At 34.8% G+C, this 21,600-nt stretch overlaps 1 protein-coding gene across 3 annotated transcripts in view; it reads right to left on the bottom strand.

Moving 5' to 3' along the window:
* Positions 1-6,997: 6,997 nt before the first annotated feature.
* ASZ1 (ankyrin repeat, SAM and basic leucine zipper domain containing 1) overlaps positions 6,998-21,600 on the bottom strand; it is an 83,198-nt gene continuing 68,595 nt past the window's right edge. For all 3 annotated transcript variants that reach the window (XM_073238549.1, XM_017655177.3, XM_073238550.1), the window contains 3 exons: positions 14,001-14,106; positions 13,058-13,171; positions 6,998-10,009 (listed from right to left, as the gene is read on the bottom strand). In XM_073238549.1, coding sequence (XP_073094650.1) covers positions 9,857-10,009; positions 13,058-13,171; positions 14,001-14,106 — 373 coding nt within the window. In that variant the 3' untranslated portion in view covers positions 6,998-9,856. The remainder of the gene's footprint in view (positions 10,010-13,057; positions 13,172-14,000; positions 14,107-21,600) is intronic.

Here is a 21,600-nt window from a genome sequence, read left to right as displayed (position 1 = left end):
AATGACACCAAAAATATTTGTGCCCTACAACTAGCTATTCCACTGCTAAAGAAACTTTGTCATATGTACATGAGGACACAAGTACAAGTATGTACAGTGCAATATAGTTGAGAAAATAACCCAGAAATAACTCAAAATTTTATCAGTGGGGGAAGAGGGAGGGAAATGTGAGATGGATATATAATGGAATACCATAGAGCATTTAAAAGGAATTAATTACATCTTCACTTTTTAACATGGGTGCATCTGGAAACAATGTTGATGGAAAAAGCAAATTGCGTAATAAGACAACACAAATATAGTCCTATATTAGTTGGGAATGCCTTTGGCATGACTAACAGAAAACCCAACCACAGTGGTTTAATCAAAGGTTTATTTTTCTCACACTGCAGAGTCAGACCATTCAGAGCTGGGGCAGTTGCTCCAGGATATATACAAGGAGGGTTCTTTCACTGTTCTTAGTATATGGCTCCATCTTATGGTTTCAGGTATTTGGTAGCAGTCCCACATCTGTGCTTAAAAGTGATTAATTTCAAGTTACGTAATAATTCAGTTACCCACATTTTTCCATTTTTTAGTGTTACTTTTCAAGTAGACATGAAATAGATATTTTTCACAAATCAGGTAAATTTAATGAATAAAAAGCTGAGAAAATGTGTGCCTCCAAAGTGAATAATCTCCAGTATCCCTCACGGTGTAAAATGTTTCAGGGAGATGAGGTCTGTGACTTGGTGAAAACATATTAGGATAGGTTGACAGTCTGATCAAGACTGAGTCACATACCTCCTCACACCATCAAACAACTTCATGTATGGAGAAGAATGCAAACTCCAGCTCTCTCTGCTATTGCAAGAGGGTTTAATAAGCTTGGCTTCATAGACAAATGGTTTCTGCTTCTAACCTGAAGCTAAATGCATGTTTCTGCATTAAAGTATGGTATGATTTGTTAAACAGGGAGAAGGGAAATGGAGTCTTAACAGATAATTTACTATCTGCTTGACCTATTGTCATGTGGATTGTGAATTCATCTGTCAGTTTAGACAATCTAAGGATTTTTAATTATATTTCACTACATTATAGAAAATATTTCTTTCAAAAATATGATCCTGGCAATCAAAAAAAATGTTCTCATACAGAGTATCATTTTTGGTACAAGGCATTTTAATAAATGCTTTATGATGAATAGTAACAATAAAAATTATACAGGCTACCATTTATTGTTACCTATGTCTTCCCCCTGATAATTATTAAATGTATGCCATATACCAGGCATTATAGAAAACCCTTTCTATGCCTTAGTAAACTTAATCCTTATGACTTTATACACTTGAATAGGTTTGTTAAGATACCAGTTTTGTTAAATTAGCTAAATGACTAGCATATAGTATATGCCCAATTAAACATAATTATTTTTATTACAATTATTACTGTTATCCTTATACTATAGATGAAGAAGCAGAAACTTGGAGGACTTAGGTAGCTGTCTAGAAGCCACACAACTACTAAGTGGCAGAGCTGAAATTGGAACTTAGATCTGTCTGGTCACAAGTCTGCATAATTATAAACTCTTTTTTATCATTGCGTTTAATACACTAACAACTCCAGCTCAGGATGATCTTTATTTCTCAGATTCGGAAGTCAAGTTCCAGAGAAAATAATTTTTAATAATGATCATATATTTCATGACTTATACAAGGGACTGCTGCAGTGACAGACTTGGGCTCCCTGGGAAGCAAATGCTGAAGTGGACATTAGCATACAGGACATTTACTAGGGAATGCTCTGGAGACAAGACCTGTGCAAGGGAAGGAACAGGACTGGGCAGAGGGAGGAACTGGGCTCTGATAGAGTCTCAGTGAAGGTCAGCCAGCACCACCAGTATGGATGAAGCAGCAGGTGCTTTAGAATTATCTTGAGTTGGGACCAGGGCCTCTGAAATTGGGGCCCTTAAACCCCTACATTGATTAATCACTTCTGGGGATAGGCAGGCTTTTGTGAAGGCAGCTTCTTTAGCAGAGAAAACTCCCAAAGAGGCCTGCCTGCTAGCTGTGCTCCCAGCAGCTGGTGGAATAAGTCCTTTATTTCCGAGGGGAGATCTAGGAGTCACATCACACAATGCACTTCAGGAAAAAAGAAAAAGAACCAAATTCACAATTTTTCTTCATTCTATGATGCTATTCCTATTTTATCTAGGAACAAACTTAGGGACTTGCATTAATAACTCTAATCTTTCATTTCCATATTTTAAGTCCAATCTTGGTTTGCCACAGCTAAGCACAAGGGTTACTGTAATATTGCCACTAACATGACAATTAATTGTAATATTAACACTTACTGGATAATTAATAGCATTACTACTGAAGATTCTAGATGTCTTATTTTAATAATTTATATTGAGGCTACAATAAATTGTACATATGCAACTCCAAAATTAGTTTAACCAAAATGAACGTTTAATCCATGATGAGTAAATGTTTAAGTCTGGTTTAAATCTCCTCTGAAAGATTTCACACAATGGGAATTTTGCCAGTTTTCCCTATGTAGCTGTTTTTTGTAGGAGGGTTGAGCCTTACTCCCACAAGAAAAGATAGGTGAATCTATCACCACACTCTCAACTTCAAAACCAAAAAAAACCCTCAACCACACCCTTTCATATGAAACAGTCTTACAGAGTGGTTTTTTTTTTTAAAGTTTACATCGTTAGAACAAGGGTAACCCATTGTCTCTCATTAATAGTGAAAGTATTTAGGTTTCCTGATCTCATATAAAATATGTAATGTGTGGGTGTAGTGTCTTCCTAAACATACTAAGCACTCAATAATTGTTCAATGACTTGAAGTGTCATGACTAATATTTCCCCAAAATATTACACTGGTTGCTCTGAGAGGAGGGGTTCCCCACCCAGGGCAAGTTCCTTATGAATTTAATAAGAAGGCAAGGGCAAGGGCAAGAAGTTCGGGTTTTTAGAAGGGGTACCACATTTACCCTCACAGCAGCAGGTCTCAGTCCCTCCGGACTCTGGAGTGGCTCCCTCCTGCTCCCAAGCAGGGCAATCCTCTCCTAGCACCAGGGCTCTGCGGCTTCCCTCCGCCAGCTCCCGTTCTCTCCTAGTTCTCCATCCAGGCTTCCCTTCTCCGCTTTCTAAGCTCTCTGCCCTAACACCCTCCCCACTCTCTACTTCCCCACCCCTAACCTTGGAGCAACTCTGTGGGTGGTCTCTGGTGACTGGCAGATGTCTGACCAGTTATGTACCAGGACTGAGGAGTATGGGTGTTCCCTCTTCACCCCTCTCCTAGGCTGTTACTTCTGTGACTGACCAGCCGCTCTGTCCCTGGTAAACATCCCATAGTTGTGTGCATATATATGTGTGTGTGTGTATATGTGATAAGATATCACATATACACACACACACATATACATGATGGGTGTTATTAAGGGCTTTTCTCCACAATTGGCAATAGCCAAACATTAAGATCAGTTCTTGTATCAGATCTTGGAATATGAGACGAAAAGCAAAATCACTTATGGGGTATAATTTGTCTAGTAAGCGATAATTCTCTTATAAAGCTCCTCAGGTTTTGTTCTAATTTCAGAATTCCAAACTTGATCCATTTCCAAAACTGACATTGTTCTGATTCATTTAGTCTTAGAGATAACCCATTTTACAGATGAGATCAAGACCCAGACAATGTACAAGCTTAGCGACCACAGGGCTTGAATTGAGTCTGCTTTTTGCTCTATCTCACCATCAGTGGAGAGGTTTGAGGGGCAAGTTAGAGGTTGAGAGGGAAGAGGCAGCAGTAACAGCAGAAATGGACTTCAAAAGGAAAAAAAAAAAAAAACAGATTGAAGTGTTAGAAAAATTCCAGTAAGAAAATTCATGGAAACAATTATGAAAGATCAGTTGAGAATAAAAAGGTGAATAATACTGTCTTATTGAGATAAGTCCAGAGATGGTGCTATTCCTGAAAATGTCCTTATTTTCTTTCTCTCCAAAAATGTTTAGTATTAAAAATGTGTTCATTTTCTTTAGAATACTAGTAAGATAATCAGAATTTACAGGTACAGAACTATAATAGACTATTGCTCAAATGGTTTAGAATTAGTTTCTCTAATAACTAACAAATGTGTCACATGTAGGTCCAGTATAACATTTTTATTGGCACTTGAAATAAATGTATTACTCACTAGTGGATGTGCCAAAAAGAAAATCCCCACCCTATTTCCACCCCCACAGAGCTACAAATGGTTATTAAGTAGAGACAGAGTGACTTGGAGTACAAAACAGAAGTCATCATGGTTATCTGTTCTTAAAGATTAACTTTCTCACAGTGTTAAGATAAAAAAAGTTGGCAGTATAAAAACATCCCATGAAAGTAACCAATTTTGATTCGGGTGCTTAAAAATTGTGGCTAGCTTCCCTTTTGAATGATACCCTTTCAGACTTTTAAAAATCCTGTTTCCCATATTTAATAAACATTACTACCTTAAGGAAAGCTTTCAAAATTGAGACTGTAGACTTTACCCATCATTTTCTAGCCCTAGTGTATCCTGGTCAAACTGAGTTGGTCTTTCCCTTTTGTTTCCAATAAACTTTAGGTGCTCTTATAATTTTTAGCATCTTATGATATTAAATATTAGCCTAGAGTTAGGTAAAGCTTACATAAAATTAAGATAATATTTCTGACCTAAGAAAAAAATCTTGTACACTATTCTAGGCCAAGCACTATACTAAGCACAGAGTAGGTACCTTAGAAATACTGGTTGAGGAATTTAACTGCCAGGATGGAGCTTCATGGACATACATACTCCCCAGAGAAACAAGCAAAGCTAGAGAAAGCTATAAAAATATAACCTTTATTTAAATTCTGTAAAGAGTTGTAAGGGCTCAGAACAAATGAAGAAACGTTTATTCAAGAAAATCTACTAAAACTCAGTAAGAACATTGAGCCATGACCTATTCCCTCCCTCACCACCTGCACATCCCTGCAACCAAGTCAGCTCAGCTTGGTAGCAGCTCCACTCTGGACAGATGTAGCCAAGAAGATGGGGCTCCATCTCCTCTCAGCTCCCAAATAAACCGTAGCTCATCTGAAAGGCAAGCCACTCGCATTTCTTATGCCTTTCAACTCTAAGCAAAGTGGCTAGAAAATCTGGTGAGTGGCTAAGAGGTCACAGGCTCTCTACTTCAATTGCCCCATAGGATAAAGACTGCTCCAGTAATGGTAGGCCAACTAATGGGGCCCTGCTCTCCCCAATGCCAGCTCGCTTAAAGGACAGAGCTCTCAGCAGCAAGCCCAGAAAATCCAAGATTGGCTACCGCCCCACCCAGTACTTGGAGTAGTGGCCTAGAGATTTTTGTCAGGGGTCCAGCAGTCCAAGAAAGGAGAGCTTAAAAGTTCTCTCTGAAGGAACTGATTTTATTAGAAAGAGAATGTGGAGAAAACAAAGTCTAAGGACACTCTTGAACAACAGTTCTTAATTAGGAGCAACAAGATAAACTGTAGGCCAGCTATTTTACCAGAGAACCAGGGAAAGAGACAGTTAAGAAGGGCTTCCCCCTGGTCAGAATGAACCTCAAAAGCTGACCTCAGTTCAGATGGCTGAGCAATGGCATGGCAAAAACAATAGAGTAATCAACTGTAATTGAGAGTTGGGTAACACCAAAGACAGACAGCCTATCAGAGATCAGGACAAGAGGTAAAAAAGAACCCTCCTAAAACCACTGTCATGCTGGGGTTACTGTATACACGCCCAAGACTGCCCCCTCTGAGGGGCAACATTAGGGACTTCACACTTTGGGGGAAACAGCCTTCACTAAAATAGTCCAGCCAAGTCACTAAACAAAGAAACAAGAAAAATAAAAATTCCTCCGTGGGGAGAAAGGAATCACTTTGAAGAACTGCTATATTATTGTTAAATCCAGGGGGAAATCCCGGGGCAAAATACCTTTGAAACCGAAATCAGTCAAAGGGAGAAATAAAGTGGGAGAAACCCGTTTATTAGGAGTAGTCATCCACTTCTGCTCACCCATGTCTCTCACGACCTGGCTACAAAAAAAGGAGTCCCACCCAATCTCTCCAGTCCAAATATGCCCTGGATCAATCTTGTAATCACCTACTGATATGGAGATGGACTACTTCTCTCCACCCCTTGGAAACACCTATTGATACAGAGATGCACTAAAGCCAGGTGAGAGATTCTGAAAATATTACAATTTTACCCACACCTTATCAACCTAGAATCTTTTATCTAGCAAAATTGCTTTCAAAAATGAAGGCAAAACAAAGATTTTCCAGATGAACAGAAACTTAGAATATTAATTGCTAGCAGACCGACATTATAATACTGAATAGAATTTTTCAAACTGAAAGCAAGTAAACCCAGATAAAAGTCTAACTCCAAACACACAAAAAAAACAAAAAAGCAGTGGTCAAGGTAATTATGTATTTATACTAGACAATATAAATGCATATTTCTCCTTTCCTATCTTAATAACTTACAAAGCAATTTATAAAGGAATATGTATATAATTATATTCTTGAGCTTATAACTGATAGAAATGTGTTATATTCGAAAATAACAGCACAAAGGAGGTAGGTGGGAGCAGAGTTGTACTGGAGTATAGAAGTAAAACCAGATGGTGATGTGAACCCAAAGGAACAAGTGTGGAGAACCAGAAATGGTAAATAAGAATGTAAATATAACATACACTATATAAACTTGATTGTTTTTTTCTTGGTTTCTTTGACATAAAATTATATAAAGTACCAATTATAGCACTATATTGTTGGGTTTGTAACATATAGATGTGATATGCATAAATACCAATGATAGTACAGAAAGATGCAAGACAATGGAATAGAGCTATCTAGGAGCAACACTTTTATATCTCACTAACTAACTAAATTAAGTTAGTATAAATTTGAAGTAGATTCTTGTAAGTTATGATGTGTATGGTAAGTCCTAGAGTGACCACTAACAAAGTAACTAAAAAAAGAAAGGTGAAAAAAATCATTAGAGATTTTCTTACAATATAGAAAATAGAAAATGACTGATGTTTCTGCCCAGTATACCAATAATAAACCAATATTCTAAAAATATACCAATAACATTGAAAAAGAGTGGATTGAACAATTCAGTCAAAAAGCAGAGACTCTCAGATTTTAAAAATTAAAAATAACCAATAGTTATAAATGTTAAACATTAGACTGGAGTTGGCAAACTATAGCTTGGTGGGTTAAATATGGTGGGCTTATACTGTTTTTGTAAATGAAGTTTTACTGTACCATGGCTGCATCTATTCACTTATATTTTGTCTACAGGTGCTTTTGCACCATAATGGCAGTGTTATGAAGTTGTGACATAGAACATGGCCTGCAAAGCCCAAAATATTTTTTATCTGGCCCTTTCCAAAAGAAGTTTGCTGACTTCTTAGGAAAGGAAAACCAGTGTTGAAGTTCTTCCACTGATTCTGTTTCCTAGGGCAGTAAGAAGCAGGCCGTCACTTAAGAGTGAGAAGAGGAGAAAGGTCTTAGAAATTTGAGGACAGAGAAGCATAAAATAATTACCCAGTGAAAAGGTTAGTGAATGTACCAGGGAAATGGAATAGGGTTGCCAGACAGCACTAAGCACCCTACTTAAGGATAGTGGCAAATAATCATTCTTCTCTTTGGAAGACTTGCATCCTGACAGGTGCTTATAATGGATAATTTGGGTTCCAAAGTTGATTCCAAAGGTATAGGAATATTTTTGGATCTAACTAATTAAAAACTAAACACCAACTAATAAGAGAACAGTTCCACTGCTTTCAAGTACATAGACTTAAAACTTGGTTTATAACATTCTTATCTGTGGTTTTCAGGGATGTCTTTACAGAACTTGTTTTTAAAAAGGGAACAAAGATTTGTACTGAGCTATCTGTAACAGAATGAATATTCCAGAATTTATTACCACTCCCCACAGTAAAGCACTGTAATCAAATCAAACAATCATAGAAAGGATAGGAAGAGACACACTCTAGATAAAATAACCAATTTTATTAAACCATGAAGGAGTCTTATTTATTCTATTGATACTTTACCCATGAAGAAACGATTTATTCACAACAAAAGCTGCCACACTTACTCTCAATCTGTAACCTGAAAATTATACTGTATTTGTCAAAGGAATAAAAATATACTCAGAATATTCAAATACAATGGACTTTACAGTATTCCTTTCCCCTGAATAGCTACTTATATTTGAAGTACATTGGGGCAAGATCACTATTTTAAGGAATTTGACAAATCCTTTCAGAAAGTGATTATTGTATCAATTTTCATTTTCATAGTTTCAAATATTCATAGTCTCAAATATTTCATAGTCTTAAATATTCATAGTCCTAATACTTGAGTTTGGTTTGGTTAGAGGAAAGGAATAGTGACCTGTGCAGCTAGTAGAAGAAATATGATCATCTTTTATGATGAACTGAGCTGAAAGCCTATTTTACGAAGACCATCAGGTAGGACCCCTGTCCTTTTCCTATAATTGTTTTTTCTTTAAGTAAACTAAAACTAACATTTAAAGATCTTTTATTTGCTTAAGCACTGCGCTACTAGGGAAACACACTCTGTATTTAAGGTGTTATATTTGAAGTACATAGTCTCAAATATTCATAGTCCTAATACTTGAGAGAGTTTGGTTTGTGAAGTAAGTGAAGTACTTACTATCCTGTCATATTCCAGCTTAGTTCTAAGTCTTGAACCCATTTAAATTGAGGAATATCAGAAAAAAAAAAGTCTTGCTATGGCACTTGGGTTAAAATGTCAGACACAAATTTCTTTCAGTGATATATAATTGAGAATATTCTCTGAAAAAAAAATGATTTCAGTCTTGTTGCTTTGGTATAACCAAGAAATTTCTACTAATGATAGATAGTTCTTTACAATGTTCTTTTCCACAGATTTTTCCCTTTGCTTGATGTTTATCTTTCAGTGGTTATAAATAAACTGTATCTGTTCTAAGTATGGTACTAAGTCAAGCAAGATTTCACTACTATATTCTCTGTTATATTAGGCCATTCTTTCATTACCTTCGCTTTTAACTCTGAATATTATTATTTTTATTTTGAAAAATCACAAAGTAATTGTGTATTACTTCTTTAGACTGATGAGAAATTATATGACAAACGCCATTCACTTTCATAACATCTTCAAGAATTCCACATATAGTACATGTTATATGTTCACACAAGTAATTACAAAAAAATTCTAAAGTACTTTGTGCTTTCCACACTGTTCTCTAAATTTTCTGCCTTTCAAATTTACATTTAAAGTATTTTTTCCCAGGTTTTAAATCCATAATTTAAAAATTTTATACTGTATCTTTATCCTTTGCATTCTCTGGAGTACTTTCAAAATTAGTACTTCCTAATAATGTAATATAACTAAAAAAAAAAGGAATCCCTTATTACATAATGATTAAAGGGAAAAATAAGGACTAAAAGAAAGTTACTGATTTATGAACACTACAAATTCTGCAAGGTTCACTGTGACAAATGAACACACTTTTTCTTAAATGTCAAAGAATATTAGATAAGACTTTTATTTTTAATGTGATTTAGAGTGACAGGATCAAACTTAAGAATCATAATTTACTGCTTGATCAAATTAACATAAAAATATAACAAATTATATTTTTAACTCAAACTGACAAACCACATCCTAAAGAAAAATTTTCTGCTCTATGCTACCACAATTTTTCCTATGGAGTATGGGCAAAGAATGTGGTTAGATTGTGCCAAAAGTAGTTAAAAGCAACATTTTTAGGTAATTTAAATAAGAAATACACATATTACTCAAAACAAATTTTAGCATTATTTTCTCTGGAAAGTTAGCTTGCAAATGAAAAGAAGAAACCCAAATCCGCATATTGCAACAGCTGTGCTCTTCAAAATTCTACTCTTCCATGTAGACACCTTTTCCATTAATGGTATATGAGTTGGATCATTTTCTCGTTCATTTTGCAACTAATATTTAGTATGGGAAAAAGAAAAGAATTAACGTGCATATCACTGAAAATAAAAATATCTTTGATTTTTAAAAATATCATATCCAAGTTAATATATTTGATTTAGAATGTAGCCAATACAAGATTTCCACAGAAAATTTAAAGTAAACACATATGTCTTGAAAGACCATCTTCTTTCACCAGGATCCCATTATAGTAAATTACTAGTTTCACATTAAAGACAAATGCTTTCATAGATTAGTATACTTTAAAATCATATTTTTGTGCCAGGAGATAAAGTTTCTTTAACGTTCAAGTTTCTATTTCTAGTTTAGGAAAATAATGAAAGACAACTGTTATTTTTTTCTTTCTGTATGAAATATCAGTTGATTTCCTACAAAAAAGTGAACCATTCTTAGAGCATACCTACAATACATGAAATTAAAGAAAAACTGGAAGGCTCCAGTTAGTGCCAGAAATTTAATCTTTTATTTAAATATAATTGTCATAATCTTTTATTTAAATATAATTAACTATAACAAAAACTTAAGTGGTTGTTTTAACACTTCTCAGCAATGAACTATGTGACCCATTGGTTTCTAAATTCCCACACAGAGAACTTTCCTGCTAAAGAAAGCCTCCCCACGCCTTGTGTGTGAGTGTGTGTTTGTGTGTGTAAGAAAGATAGTTGCTGGGGGAGGGGTGGAAGAGGGAGAATGAGCAGAAACCAAAAGATTCCTGGAAGATAAAAAGAATCAGGCACATTTATAGAGTGATATTTACTAGAAACATCCTGTGCTAGAGTGGTGAATAAGTACTTTCAACATTAGCAAGAATAACTACTTCTAAAATCTACAAAATAAATATTTAATTTTAAAAGCCTGCAAAATTAATTTTAAATTTATAGCAGAAAACAGACTTCAATGCCAAACTCATTAATATGGTATTCTTGGTCTAACTTCCACATGGCTTCATTCAGCAACAGATTCCTTTTTGACACTGATGCTCCATTTACTGAGTCCTGAGACGGTCCTTCCTTTTATTAACCAATTACTTAGAATGACCCTTTCTGACAGGAGCCTGTCAGTGTGTTGGTTTGAAAGAGAGTGATGTGGTGTTAAATCTAGCCTTGACCTCTCCCACCCACCCTCTCTCTTTGTTACCTCCATACACTTATCTATAATAAAAAAACTCATGTTTTTTTTAATTCCCTTTAGTCATTATTGGTAAACTGAAATATCATAAGCTTAACAGGCATGATAGCATATTCCCAAGTCTGGAAGGCCTCACAGTTCTCTAAATCAAATCTCAGTGTAGTGAAGTAAGCATTACTAAAATATTTTGGTACCTGACTGAATTATGTTTTAGAGTCAAAGTCGCCTCTACAGCTGTGTTTTTTAATTTCATTCCTCTAAGAAAAATCTGGTCTCTAATTTCATGTCAATCTTACAATCCCACCAATGTTTTTAATTCATCTTGGAGAAAACAAATAATTACCAATCCTTAGGCAAAGATGTCTTACAGAATTTCCTACACTAAACATTGAAGGTTGGTACTTTGTAGGAAGTTATCTTTTCATAAATCCTTCCAAATTTCCCTTGGATCCCCATGAGAAACACACTAAGTAAATCAATACCATTTTCCTTCAATTCTTCTAGATGATGGAGGCAGTAAAGATGAATGGTGCTATCATGTTGTCAAGTTCAGAAAGTAGAAAATCAGATTTTTGTGTAAGAAAGTCAACACGAGGAATGGTGTAGATTAAAGGAACAGAGAAATGGAAGCAGAATAATTAGGAGACTAATGTGTTAGCACAGTTACTTGACACACAGCAGGCACTCTTAGTTTGTTGAATGAATAAATATCAGAGGGAAAATGATTTCTAAGATGCCTCTTCTCAGGAAAAGGAGTTATCTTCTAAAAGAATTTTGAAATATACCATTCATTTGTCCCATTAAAAATGCTTTTATTCCCCTATTATTTTGTACAATTTGCTTTACAATTTCCTGTTCCCTTTTTTAAAAGACTCATTTTAATTGGACCTATATTAATAGCTAGAATGAAAAATTACCTGGAGCATGTATAAAGTTTATTTTGAGGAAAATATCTTTTTGATAAAATACTAATAAAAATGTTAAAACTTATGGTTGAAGCTATAAAAATTGAATGCATAACATTTATCAGATATTTCACAAAAACTTTATAGATACCAAATATATTTATTAAACAGAGAATGCAGAATTGAGTTTTTAATTGAATGAAAGTGTTTTCCTTTTTTACTTATCTTCAACAGAGTTCCCTATTTCAATAGCCTAGATTTTGTTATAGTCAATTTTCTTCTAAGGGGAAGAATCACCTATTCTTAAGTCCAGATATGTATACTTCTATATGAGTATAGAAATAACAATCAAAGAGTCCATGCTCTTTAAAAAGGTTAAATTATAAAAGATATTATAGGGAGCCTAGAAAATAAAAGGAATATTTTATCCACAATCAGATTAACAGGGCTAATAAACATTTCAACATTTCATTTTGGTAGTTTTTTCATCTGCACATTTATGCATAAGTAAAACTTACAATTTAACTTCATATTTTTAACACGTTGATATTTGATTTTCATTATTTTCTCAATGGGCTGCATAGCATTAGAACAAATGGGTGTACCACAATTTATTAAATCTAATATGTGTTAGTATTTTGTACTCATTAAACTACTATTGAAAGAAACAAATATTCTTATGGTCACATAAACTCTTGCCAAACTGCTTTTGAAAGGGATTGTGACACAAGTCTCACATAAAATTATTAGTTTGGTGAAGTCTAACCATATTGAGTAGGGTAATACATGTTCTCTGCTAATTTAAAAGACTGAAAATGATTTATCATTGTTCAAGGAACATTTATTTAATGAACAACAAAGTTTGTTATTACTGTGTATATTTTTTCCTTTGGGAACTATTTTTTCTACTTGTCTAGTGGGAGTTTAAGTTGCTCTTGTCAGAACTGCTTCATTGTTTAACATATTATGCTGTAAATCATTTTTCCCCTTTTTATGTTAAATATATACCTTCTGGATTAAGTCTTTTAGCTTGCAGACCTCTTCATTCAAATCTTCAACATTACTAACCAGTTCTTCACAAACTGAAGTAAAATTCCGGGGAGAAGCCCATTCTAGTGCTACCTGTTAATATTTTTAAAAATTACGTTTAAAGAACAGGAAACTTCTCACAACTTTATAAAATGCACAGAAATTATACAACACTCGTGAACATTAAATAACTAAAGGGCACTTTTTTTTGGTTCAGGATAAATCTTGACATCAAAATAAGTCAGTAATTTGATGTAAGTAGTAAAATTAGTTTCCTGAATGCATTAATAAATAATAGGTAGATATGACTTTATGGAGACCAATATTAGTAATAATATTTATGATGGAATTTAATAATTCATGAGGGTTTTAAGAATGACATGATTCCCACATAGGGTTACATAAATATCAAAGGAAAACAGTGCATTAAAATTTTTTTCACTATAGATGAATAATTAAAGCCAAATCACACGAAAAATTCTACAAAGTAAATTTGCTTTTATAGGTCACTTACACTTTCTCTATTTAAATTTTCTTTCATTCAGAAAACCCATATATTGATACGGTTTTTAATAACACTCAACACACTGTTCTGTTTCAACTTTCACTTGGGCCTCCCGTCACTTTATTTTAAACAATTAAATTCCTTTTAAGAACAAATGGTAAGTTTAAACTGATACATGTATCAGTTTAACGTTGGTCTGACTCACTTTCCTTTTCTTGAGGGATAAAACACAAAGTTTTTCAATTAGCTAGTATGTAAAGGAGTTAAAAACAAACTGACTTATTTAGACCTTATGTGAATTTGTAGAAGAAATATACAATTTTTCGAGGTCACTACTGTTTACTGAGTTATATTTAACTTATCTGGAATGTTCTCCAGCATTCATACTTTCTTCACTTAATAGCTTTTGTAGAATACCTTGTGAGAATTTACAGGCAACTCAGCAATGATATTCTGTACAGCTGTTACTAAATGGCCACACTGTTTGTTTAATTTCAGCAGAAAGTTGAGGAACTCATCACCACTAAAGAGAGGAAACAAACAGGAATCACTAATATGAACAATATACTTCATTTTCCTAGTTAGGTACTCAATATGTAGTCAACATTTATTAATTAAAAAATATTTATAGAATAGCTCATAAGTATTAGCAGCTGAAATAAACACTGAGTATACAAGAAGAACAAAATCTCCAATCTTGAGGATCTCAAAGTTCAGGATGAGAGGCAAACTTATAATTATAACATTGTTATTCAAAAGGACATATGAACATGGAATATAAAAGTACCAGTATTTATCTATTATGGGAGGTCACTGTACTAGTTATTTTACATTTATTCTTCTTTAATTCCTCCCAACAACTTCTGAAAGGTAGATAGTGTTAATAGCTGTATACTGTAAGGTATATTAGTTTATAGTTGAGACATCTAAAATTCAGAGATAATGAATTTAGTGTAAAGGGATTAGGGGATTAGGAATGCTTCATAAAGGTAATATTTGAACTGAGTCTGGAGCTTAACAATAAATTTGTCAGGCAGGTAAGGAAGAGAAGGAATTCTGGATGGAGAGCACAGGAGGTGCAAAAGTATGGGGAGTAGGAGATCACCAAAGTATAACTAAAGGACAATTATGGGAAAACAGTAAGAAAAGAGGCTGAATGCAGCCATTTATTCAAGGAAATTTTGTGACATGCTAAGGAATTGAATTTTATCTTTTGATAATGTAGAGTTAGTAAAGGATTTTAACAGGAAAGCAAAAAATCAGATTTTTGTATGAGAAAGCTTATTTGGGGGGTGGTGTGGACTAAAGGAACACAAAAGTGGAAGTACAGATAATAATTGGAAGGCAAATGGAAAAATTCATCTAAGAGATGATGAAGGAAAGTTTTAGGTCTGACGGGCAATATGAATTGGAAAGGGGCAGAGTAGTAGTTTAAGAAACATCAGGAAGAAATAAAGAATCATCAGACAGTGTTTATAATAGCTCAATAAGAGAGTTAAAATAGACACTAAGATAGTAAAGAAGCTAACCTTGAACCTTTGGTAACCACAAACTTAAAGCCTGCAATGGCAATAAGTACATATCTTTCAATAATCACCCTAAATGTAAATGGACTGAATGTACCAATCAAAAGACACAGAGTAACAGAATGGATAAAAAAGCAAGACCCATCTATATGCTGCTTACAAAAGACTCACCTCAAACCCAAAGACATGCACAGATTAAAAGTCAAGGGATGGAAAAAGATATTTCATGCAAACAACAGGGAGAAAAAAGCAGGTGTTGCAATACCAGTATCAGACAAAACAGACTTCAAAACAAAGAAAGTAACAAGAGATAAGAAGGACACTACATAATGATAAAGGGCTCAGTCCAACAAGAGGATATAACCATTATAAATATATATGCACCCAATACAGGAGCACCAACATATGTGAAACAAATACTAACAGAATTAAAGGAGGAAATAGAACGCAATGCATTCATTCTGGGAGACTTCAACACACCACTCACTTCAAAGGACAGATCCACCAGACAGAATATAAGTAAGGACACAAAGGCACTGAACAACACACTAGAACAGATGGACCTAATAGACATCTACAGAACTCTACATCCAAAAGCAACAGGATACACATTCTTCTCAAGTGCACATGGAACATTCTCCAGAAGAGACCACATACTAGGCCACAAAAAGAGCCTCAGTAAATTAAAAAAGATTGAAATCCTACCAACCAACTTTTCGGACCACAAAGGTATAAAACTAGAAATAAATTGTACAAAGAAAGCAAAAAGGCTCACAAACACATGGAGGCTTAACAACATGCTCCTAAATAATCAATGGATCAACGACCAAATTAAAATGGAGATGCAGCAATATATGGAAACAAATGACAACAACACAAAGCCCCAACTACTGTGGGACACAGCGAAAGCAGTCTTAAGAGGAAAGTATATAGTAATCCAGGCATACTTAAATAAGGAAGAACAATCCCAAATGAATAATCTAATGTCACAATTATCGAAATTGGAAAAACAAGAACAAATGAGGCCTAAAGTCAGCAGAAGGAGGGACATAATAAAGATCAGAGAAGAAATAAATAAAATTGAGAAGAATAAAACAATAGAAAAAAATCAATGAAACCAAGAGCTGGTTCTTCGAGAGAATAAACAAAATAGATAAGCCTCTACCCAGACTTATTAAGAGAAAAAGAGAATCACCACACATCAACAGAATCAGAAATGAGAAAGGAAACATCATGACGGACCCCACAGAAATACAAAGAATTATTAGAGAATACTATGAAAACCTATATGCTAACAAACTGGGAAACCTAGGAGAAATGGACAACTTCCTAGAAAAACACAACCTTCCAAGACTGACTCAGAAAGAAACTGAAAATCTAAACAGACCAATTCCCAGTAACGAAACTGAAGCGGTAATAAAAAAACTACCCAAGAACAAAAACACCGGGCCAGATGGATTTACCTCAAAATTTTATCACACATACGGAGAAGACATAATACCCATTCTCCTTAAAGTTTTCCAAAAAATAGAAGAGGAGGGAATACTCCCAAACTCATTCTATGAAGCCAACATCACCCTAATACCAAAACCAGGCAAAGACCCCACCAAAAAAGAAAACTACAGACCAATATCCCTGATGAACTTAGATGCAAAAATACTCAACAAAATATTAGTAAACCGAATTCAAAAATACGTCAAAAGGATCATACACCACGACCAGGTGGGATTCATCCCAGGGATGCAAGGATGGTACAACATTCGAAAATCCATCAACATCATCCACCACATCAACAAAAAGAAGGACAAAAACCACATGATCATCTCCATAGATGCTGAAAAAGCATTCGACAAAATTCAACATCCATTCATGATAAAAATTCTCAACAAAATGGGTATAGAGGGCAAGTACCTCAACTATTATAAAGGCCATATATGATAAACCCACAGCCAACATAGTACTTAACAGCGAGAAGCTGAAAGCTTTTTCTCTGAGATCGGGAACAAGACAGGGATGCCCACTCTCCCCACTGCTATTCAACATAGTACTGGAGGTCCTAGCCATGGCAATTAGACAAAACAAAGAAATACAAGGAATCCAGATTGGTAAAGAAGTAGTTAAACTGTCACTATTTGCAGATGACATGATATTGTACATAAAAAACCCTAAAGATTTCACTCCAAAACTTCTAGAACTAATATCGGAATTCAGCAAAGTTGCAGGATACAAAATTAACACACAGAAATCTGTGGCTTTCCTATACACTAGCAATGAACTAATAGAAAGAGAAATCAGGAAAGCAATTCAAAAGAATGAAATACTTAGGAATAAACCTAACCAAGGAAGTGAAAGACCTATACCCTGAAAACTACAAGACACTCTTAAGAGAAATTAAAGAGGTCACTAACAAATGGAAACCCATCCCATGCTCCTGGATAGGAAGAATTAATATTGTCAAAATGGCCATCCTGCCCAAAGCAATATACAGATTTGATGCAATCCCTATCAAATTACCAACAGCATTCTTCAATGAACTGGAACCAATAGTTCAAAAATTCATATGGAAACACCAAAGACCCCGAATAGCTAAAGCAATCCTGAGAAGGAAGAATAAAGTGTGTTGGGGGGTGGGAATCTCACTCCCCAACTTCAAGCTCTACTACAAAGCCACAGTAATCAAGACAATTTGGTTCTGGCACAAGAACAGAGCCACAGACCAATGGAACAGAATAGAGACTCCAAGCATTAACCCAAACATATATGGCCAATTAATATTCGATAAAGGAGCCATGGACATACAATGGTGAAATGACAGTCTCTTCAACAGATGGTGCTGGCAAAACTGGACAGCTACATGTACAAAAATGAAACTGGATCACTGTGTAACCCCATATACAAAGGTAAATTTGAAATGGATCAAAGACTTGAATGTAAGTCATGAAACCATAAAGCTCTTAGAGAAAAACATAGGCAAAAATCTCTTAGACAAAAACATGAGTGACCTCTTCTTGAACATATCTCCCTGGGCAAGGAAAACAAAAGCAAAAATGAACAAGTGGGACTATATCAAGCTGAAAAGCTTCTGTACAGCAAGGGACACCATCAGTAGAACAAAAAGGTATCCTACAGTATGGGAGAATATATTCATAAATGACAGATCTGATAAAGGGTTGACATCCAAAATATATAAAGAGCTCACACACCTCAACAAACAAAAAGCAAATAATCCAATTAAAAAATGGGCAGAGGAGCTGCATAGACAGTTCTCTAAAGAAGAAATTCAGATGGCCAACAGACACATGAAAAGATGCTCCACATTGCTAGTCATCAGAGAAATGCAAATTAAAACCACAATGAGATATCATTTCACACCAGTAAGGATGGCTACCATCCAAAAGACAAACAACAACAAATGTTGGTGAGGTTGTGGAGAGAGGGTAAGCCTCCTACACTGCTGGTGGGAATGTAAATTAGTTCAACCATTGTGGAAAGCAGTATGAACGTTCCTTAGAATGCTCAAAATAGAAAAACCATTTGACCCAGGAATTCCACTTCTAGGAATTTACCCTAAGAATGCAGCACTCCAGTTTGAAAAAGACAGATGCACCCCTATGTTTATCACTGCACTATTTACAATAGCCAAGATATGGAAGCAACCTAAATGTCCATCAGTAGATGAATAGATAAAGAAGATGTGGAACATATACACAATGGAATATTACTCAGCCATAAGAAAAAAACAGATCCTACCATTTGCAACAACATGGATGGAGCTAGAGGGTATTATGCTCAGTGAAATAAGCCAGGTGGAGAAAGACAAGTACCAAATGATTTCACTCATCTGTGGAGTATAACAAAGGAAAACTGAAGGAACAAAACAGCAGCAGAATCACAGAACCCAAGAATGGACTAACAGTTACCAAAGGGAAAGGGACTGGGCAGGAGGGGTGGGAAGGGAGGGATAAGGGTGGGGAAAAAGAAAGGGGGCATTACGATTAGCATGTATAATGTTGGGGGGTGGGGACATGGGGTGGGCTGTGCAACACGGAGAAGACAAGTAGTGATTTTACAGCATCTTACTACGCTGATGGACAGGGACTGTGAAGGGGTATGTTGGGGGGACTTGGTGAAGGGGGGAGCCTAGTGAACATAATGTCCTTCATGTAATTGTAGATTAATGATAGCAAAATAAAATAAAAAAAATATATATATATATAAAAAAAGAAACATCAGGAGAATAAATAGAAAAACTTGGTGATGGATTTCATGTAAAAGAAGAATCTAGGATGATTCTAAGTTTTTTTGTTTCAATGGAAGGTGGCACCACCAAGTAGGGAAGTGAATTTGGGGCTGAGTAGTAGGGAAAGGAGTGGGGTGAAGAGAAAAACATAATGGCATTATATGTAAGAACACAGACTCTAGAGTCAGGAAGACCTGAGTTTGAATTTACTTCCCACTTACTCGCTTTATGATCTTGGACAAGCCTAATCTTCAGCAAATGGTTCTGTATGTCTAGAAGTAAGATAGCAGGACTATCAGGAGGATTGAGGGGATAATGCACAAAAAAGTTCCTATCATTTCATCTGGCACTTGGATGGCATCAAACAAACTTAATATAACGATGATGGCGGTGGTAGGAGACGTGGGAGGAAACAACCAGTAAAGCAGTAGAGAATGTCAGTCTTGTCGGGTACTTATCCTGGGAGATTTAGGAGGCTACACAGAATTCAGGAGTTGCTGAACTTACATGGGGGAAATTACATTTTTGTTTTCACTAACCTCTAGCAGAAATTCAGTCTTTCCTTCAATGTGTATATAGGCACAAACTTTAGTGGTATTAAATGAAATGTGTGTAATTTGGTCACCAGTAGAAATCAAAACTATGGCAATGGATAAGACCACAAAGAAAAAGGATACATATTGTGAAGAGGGAGAGTTAACAGGAGTAGGAGAAACAAGCTATCAAAGAAAAAGTAGCCTGAGAAGCAGAAAATCAGGATTTAAGGTCTGTTATAAAGGCAAAGAAGGGGATGGAGTCAAGAAGGAGGAAAAGGTAAAGCATGTTAAGTAATTAAGATAATTCCACTGATTCTGGCAATGAAGAGACACCGGTGACTAGATTAGTTTCAGTGACAGAAGGCAATTTACAGTGAAAGCTATACAGAAATGTACACAACCCAATAGAAAAGTAGACCACAGATATGAATAGGCAATTCAGAGAAAATGAAAAAATGAAATTTAGATGGATAATAAAACAAAGGATTACAATAAAAATGTTACCTTCTAGTGGAATGACAAAATTAAGTAAAATCATTAATGTTAAGAGTTGAGAAGTATGTGAAGTTCTTATAAGTAAAGTGACTATATACAATACAGTTTCTTTTATGCTGTTTCCAGGAGGAAACATCATAAAAAGTAAGCAAGATTAACCTCCAACGAAATGCAAACTTTTCTCTAAGATACATTGCTGGGGCTTATATGGTATTTTAATTTAAAACAAGTTTTTCTTCTTAGCTATTAGGTTGAAAAAAATACTTTATATAAAATGAAGACTTTAAACTTTATGAACCTACTATAATAATTGAGTCACCAAAAATGAAAAATTTATGAATTTTGCTTTATAAAACCAAATTGAAAAAAAAAATTAGGTAAGCTCATGTCTATCTACTTAAGCAAAAGTAGTATAAGAAAGCATTTTCAAAATAAATGTAATTCTTTGTTCCATTTTATTTCTGATCTTTATCTAGAAAGAACAGAACTTGAACATATTTCTGTCAAAACAACAGCAGTAACTTATAATTTTTCTGTTCCCATGTAATATTTATATAAAGTCTACTTATAGCTGAGATTTTAGTGCTCTTAAATACTCAACTTTTATTATCAATAAAAATAACTTGAGTAATTCACTAATGCCTTATAAGTTTTTTATGTAATGGGCACAAAGAAATTAATATCCACTGAAAACTATCATTCAAAATATCAAGTGATAGTAGATCACTATAATTCTAGACTAGACAGACAGTTCATACATGTATATATGTGGAATATAAACTTATAAGCTTCAGAATAAGCTCTGATGTTAGTTTGAATAAACACATAAGATTGTTAACAAAATTACATAGTCTAATGAATGAAAGGAAAATATTTATCTTTCTTGTGTTATCTAATATTCAGAGCCACTGAATACGGATAGGAAAATTGTAAAAAACACACCCCTACAGTGTGCCATTCATCATACACTATGTGAATTAATTGTATTTAAATAATTCAAAATAAATATGGCATATGTAAGGTAGACTGTATTATTTAATTAAATTATCCTGTCTTTTCTACTGAGCTAAATACTACCAGGCCTCTCTCTGCCAGAGGATTATATTTCATGTCCCATTGGCATGAAGGCTGGCCATATGACTTGCTCTGGTAAATAAGATATGACTGGAAGGGACTGGAATCTTTGAACAGGAGCTTTAAGAGCCTCTGACTGGTTCTGC

The sequence above is a fragment of the Manis javanica genome, chromosome 6 (assembly GCF_040802235.1).
Source record: "Manis javanica isolate MJ-LG chromosome 6, MJ_LKY, whole genome shotgun sequence".
Classification (NCBI taxonomy): Eukaryota; Metazoa; Chordata; class Mammalia; order Pholidota; family Manidae; genus Manis; species Manis javanica.
Note: the sequence above shows the minus strand (reverse complement) of the source record. Positions and strands in the feature narration are given on the sequence as shown.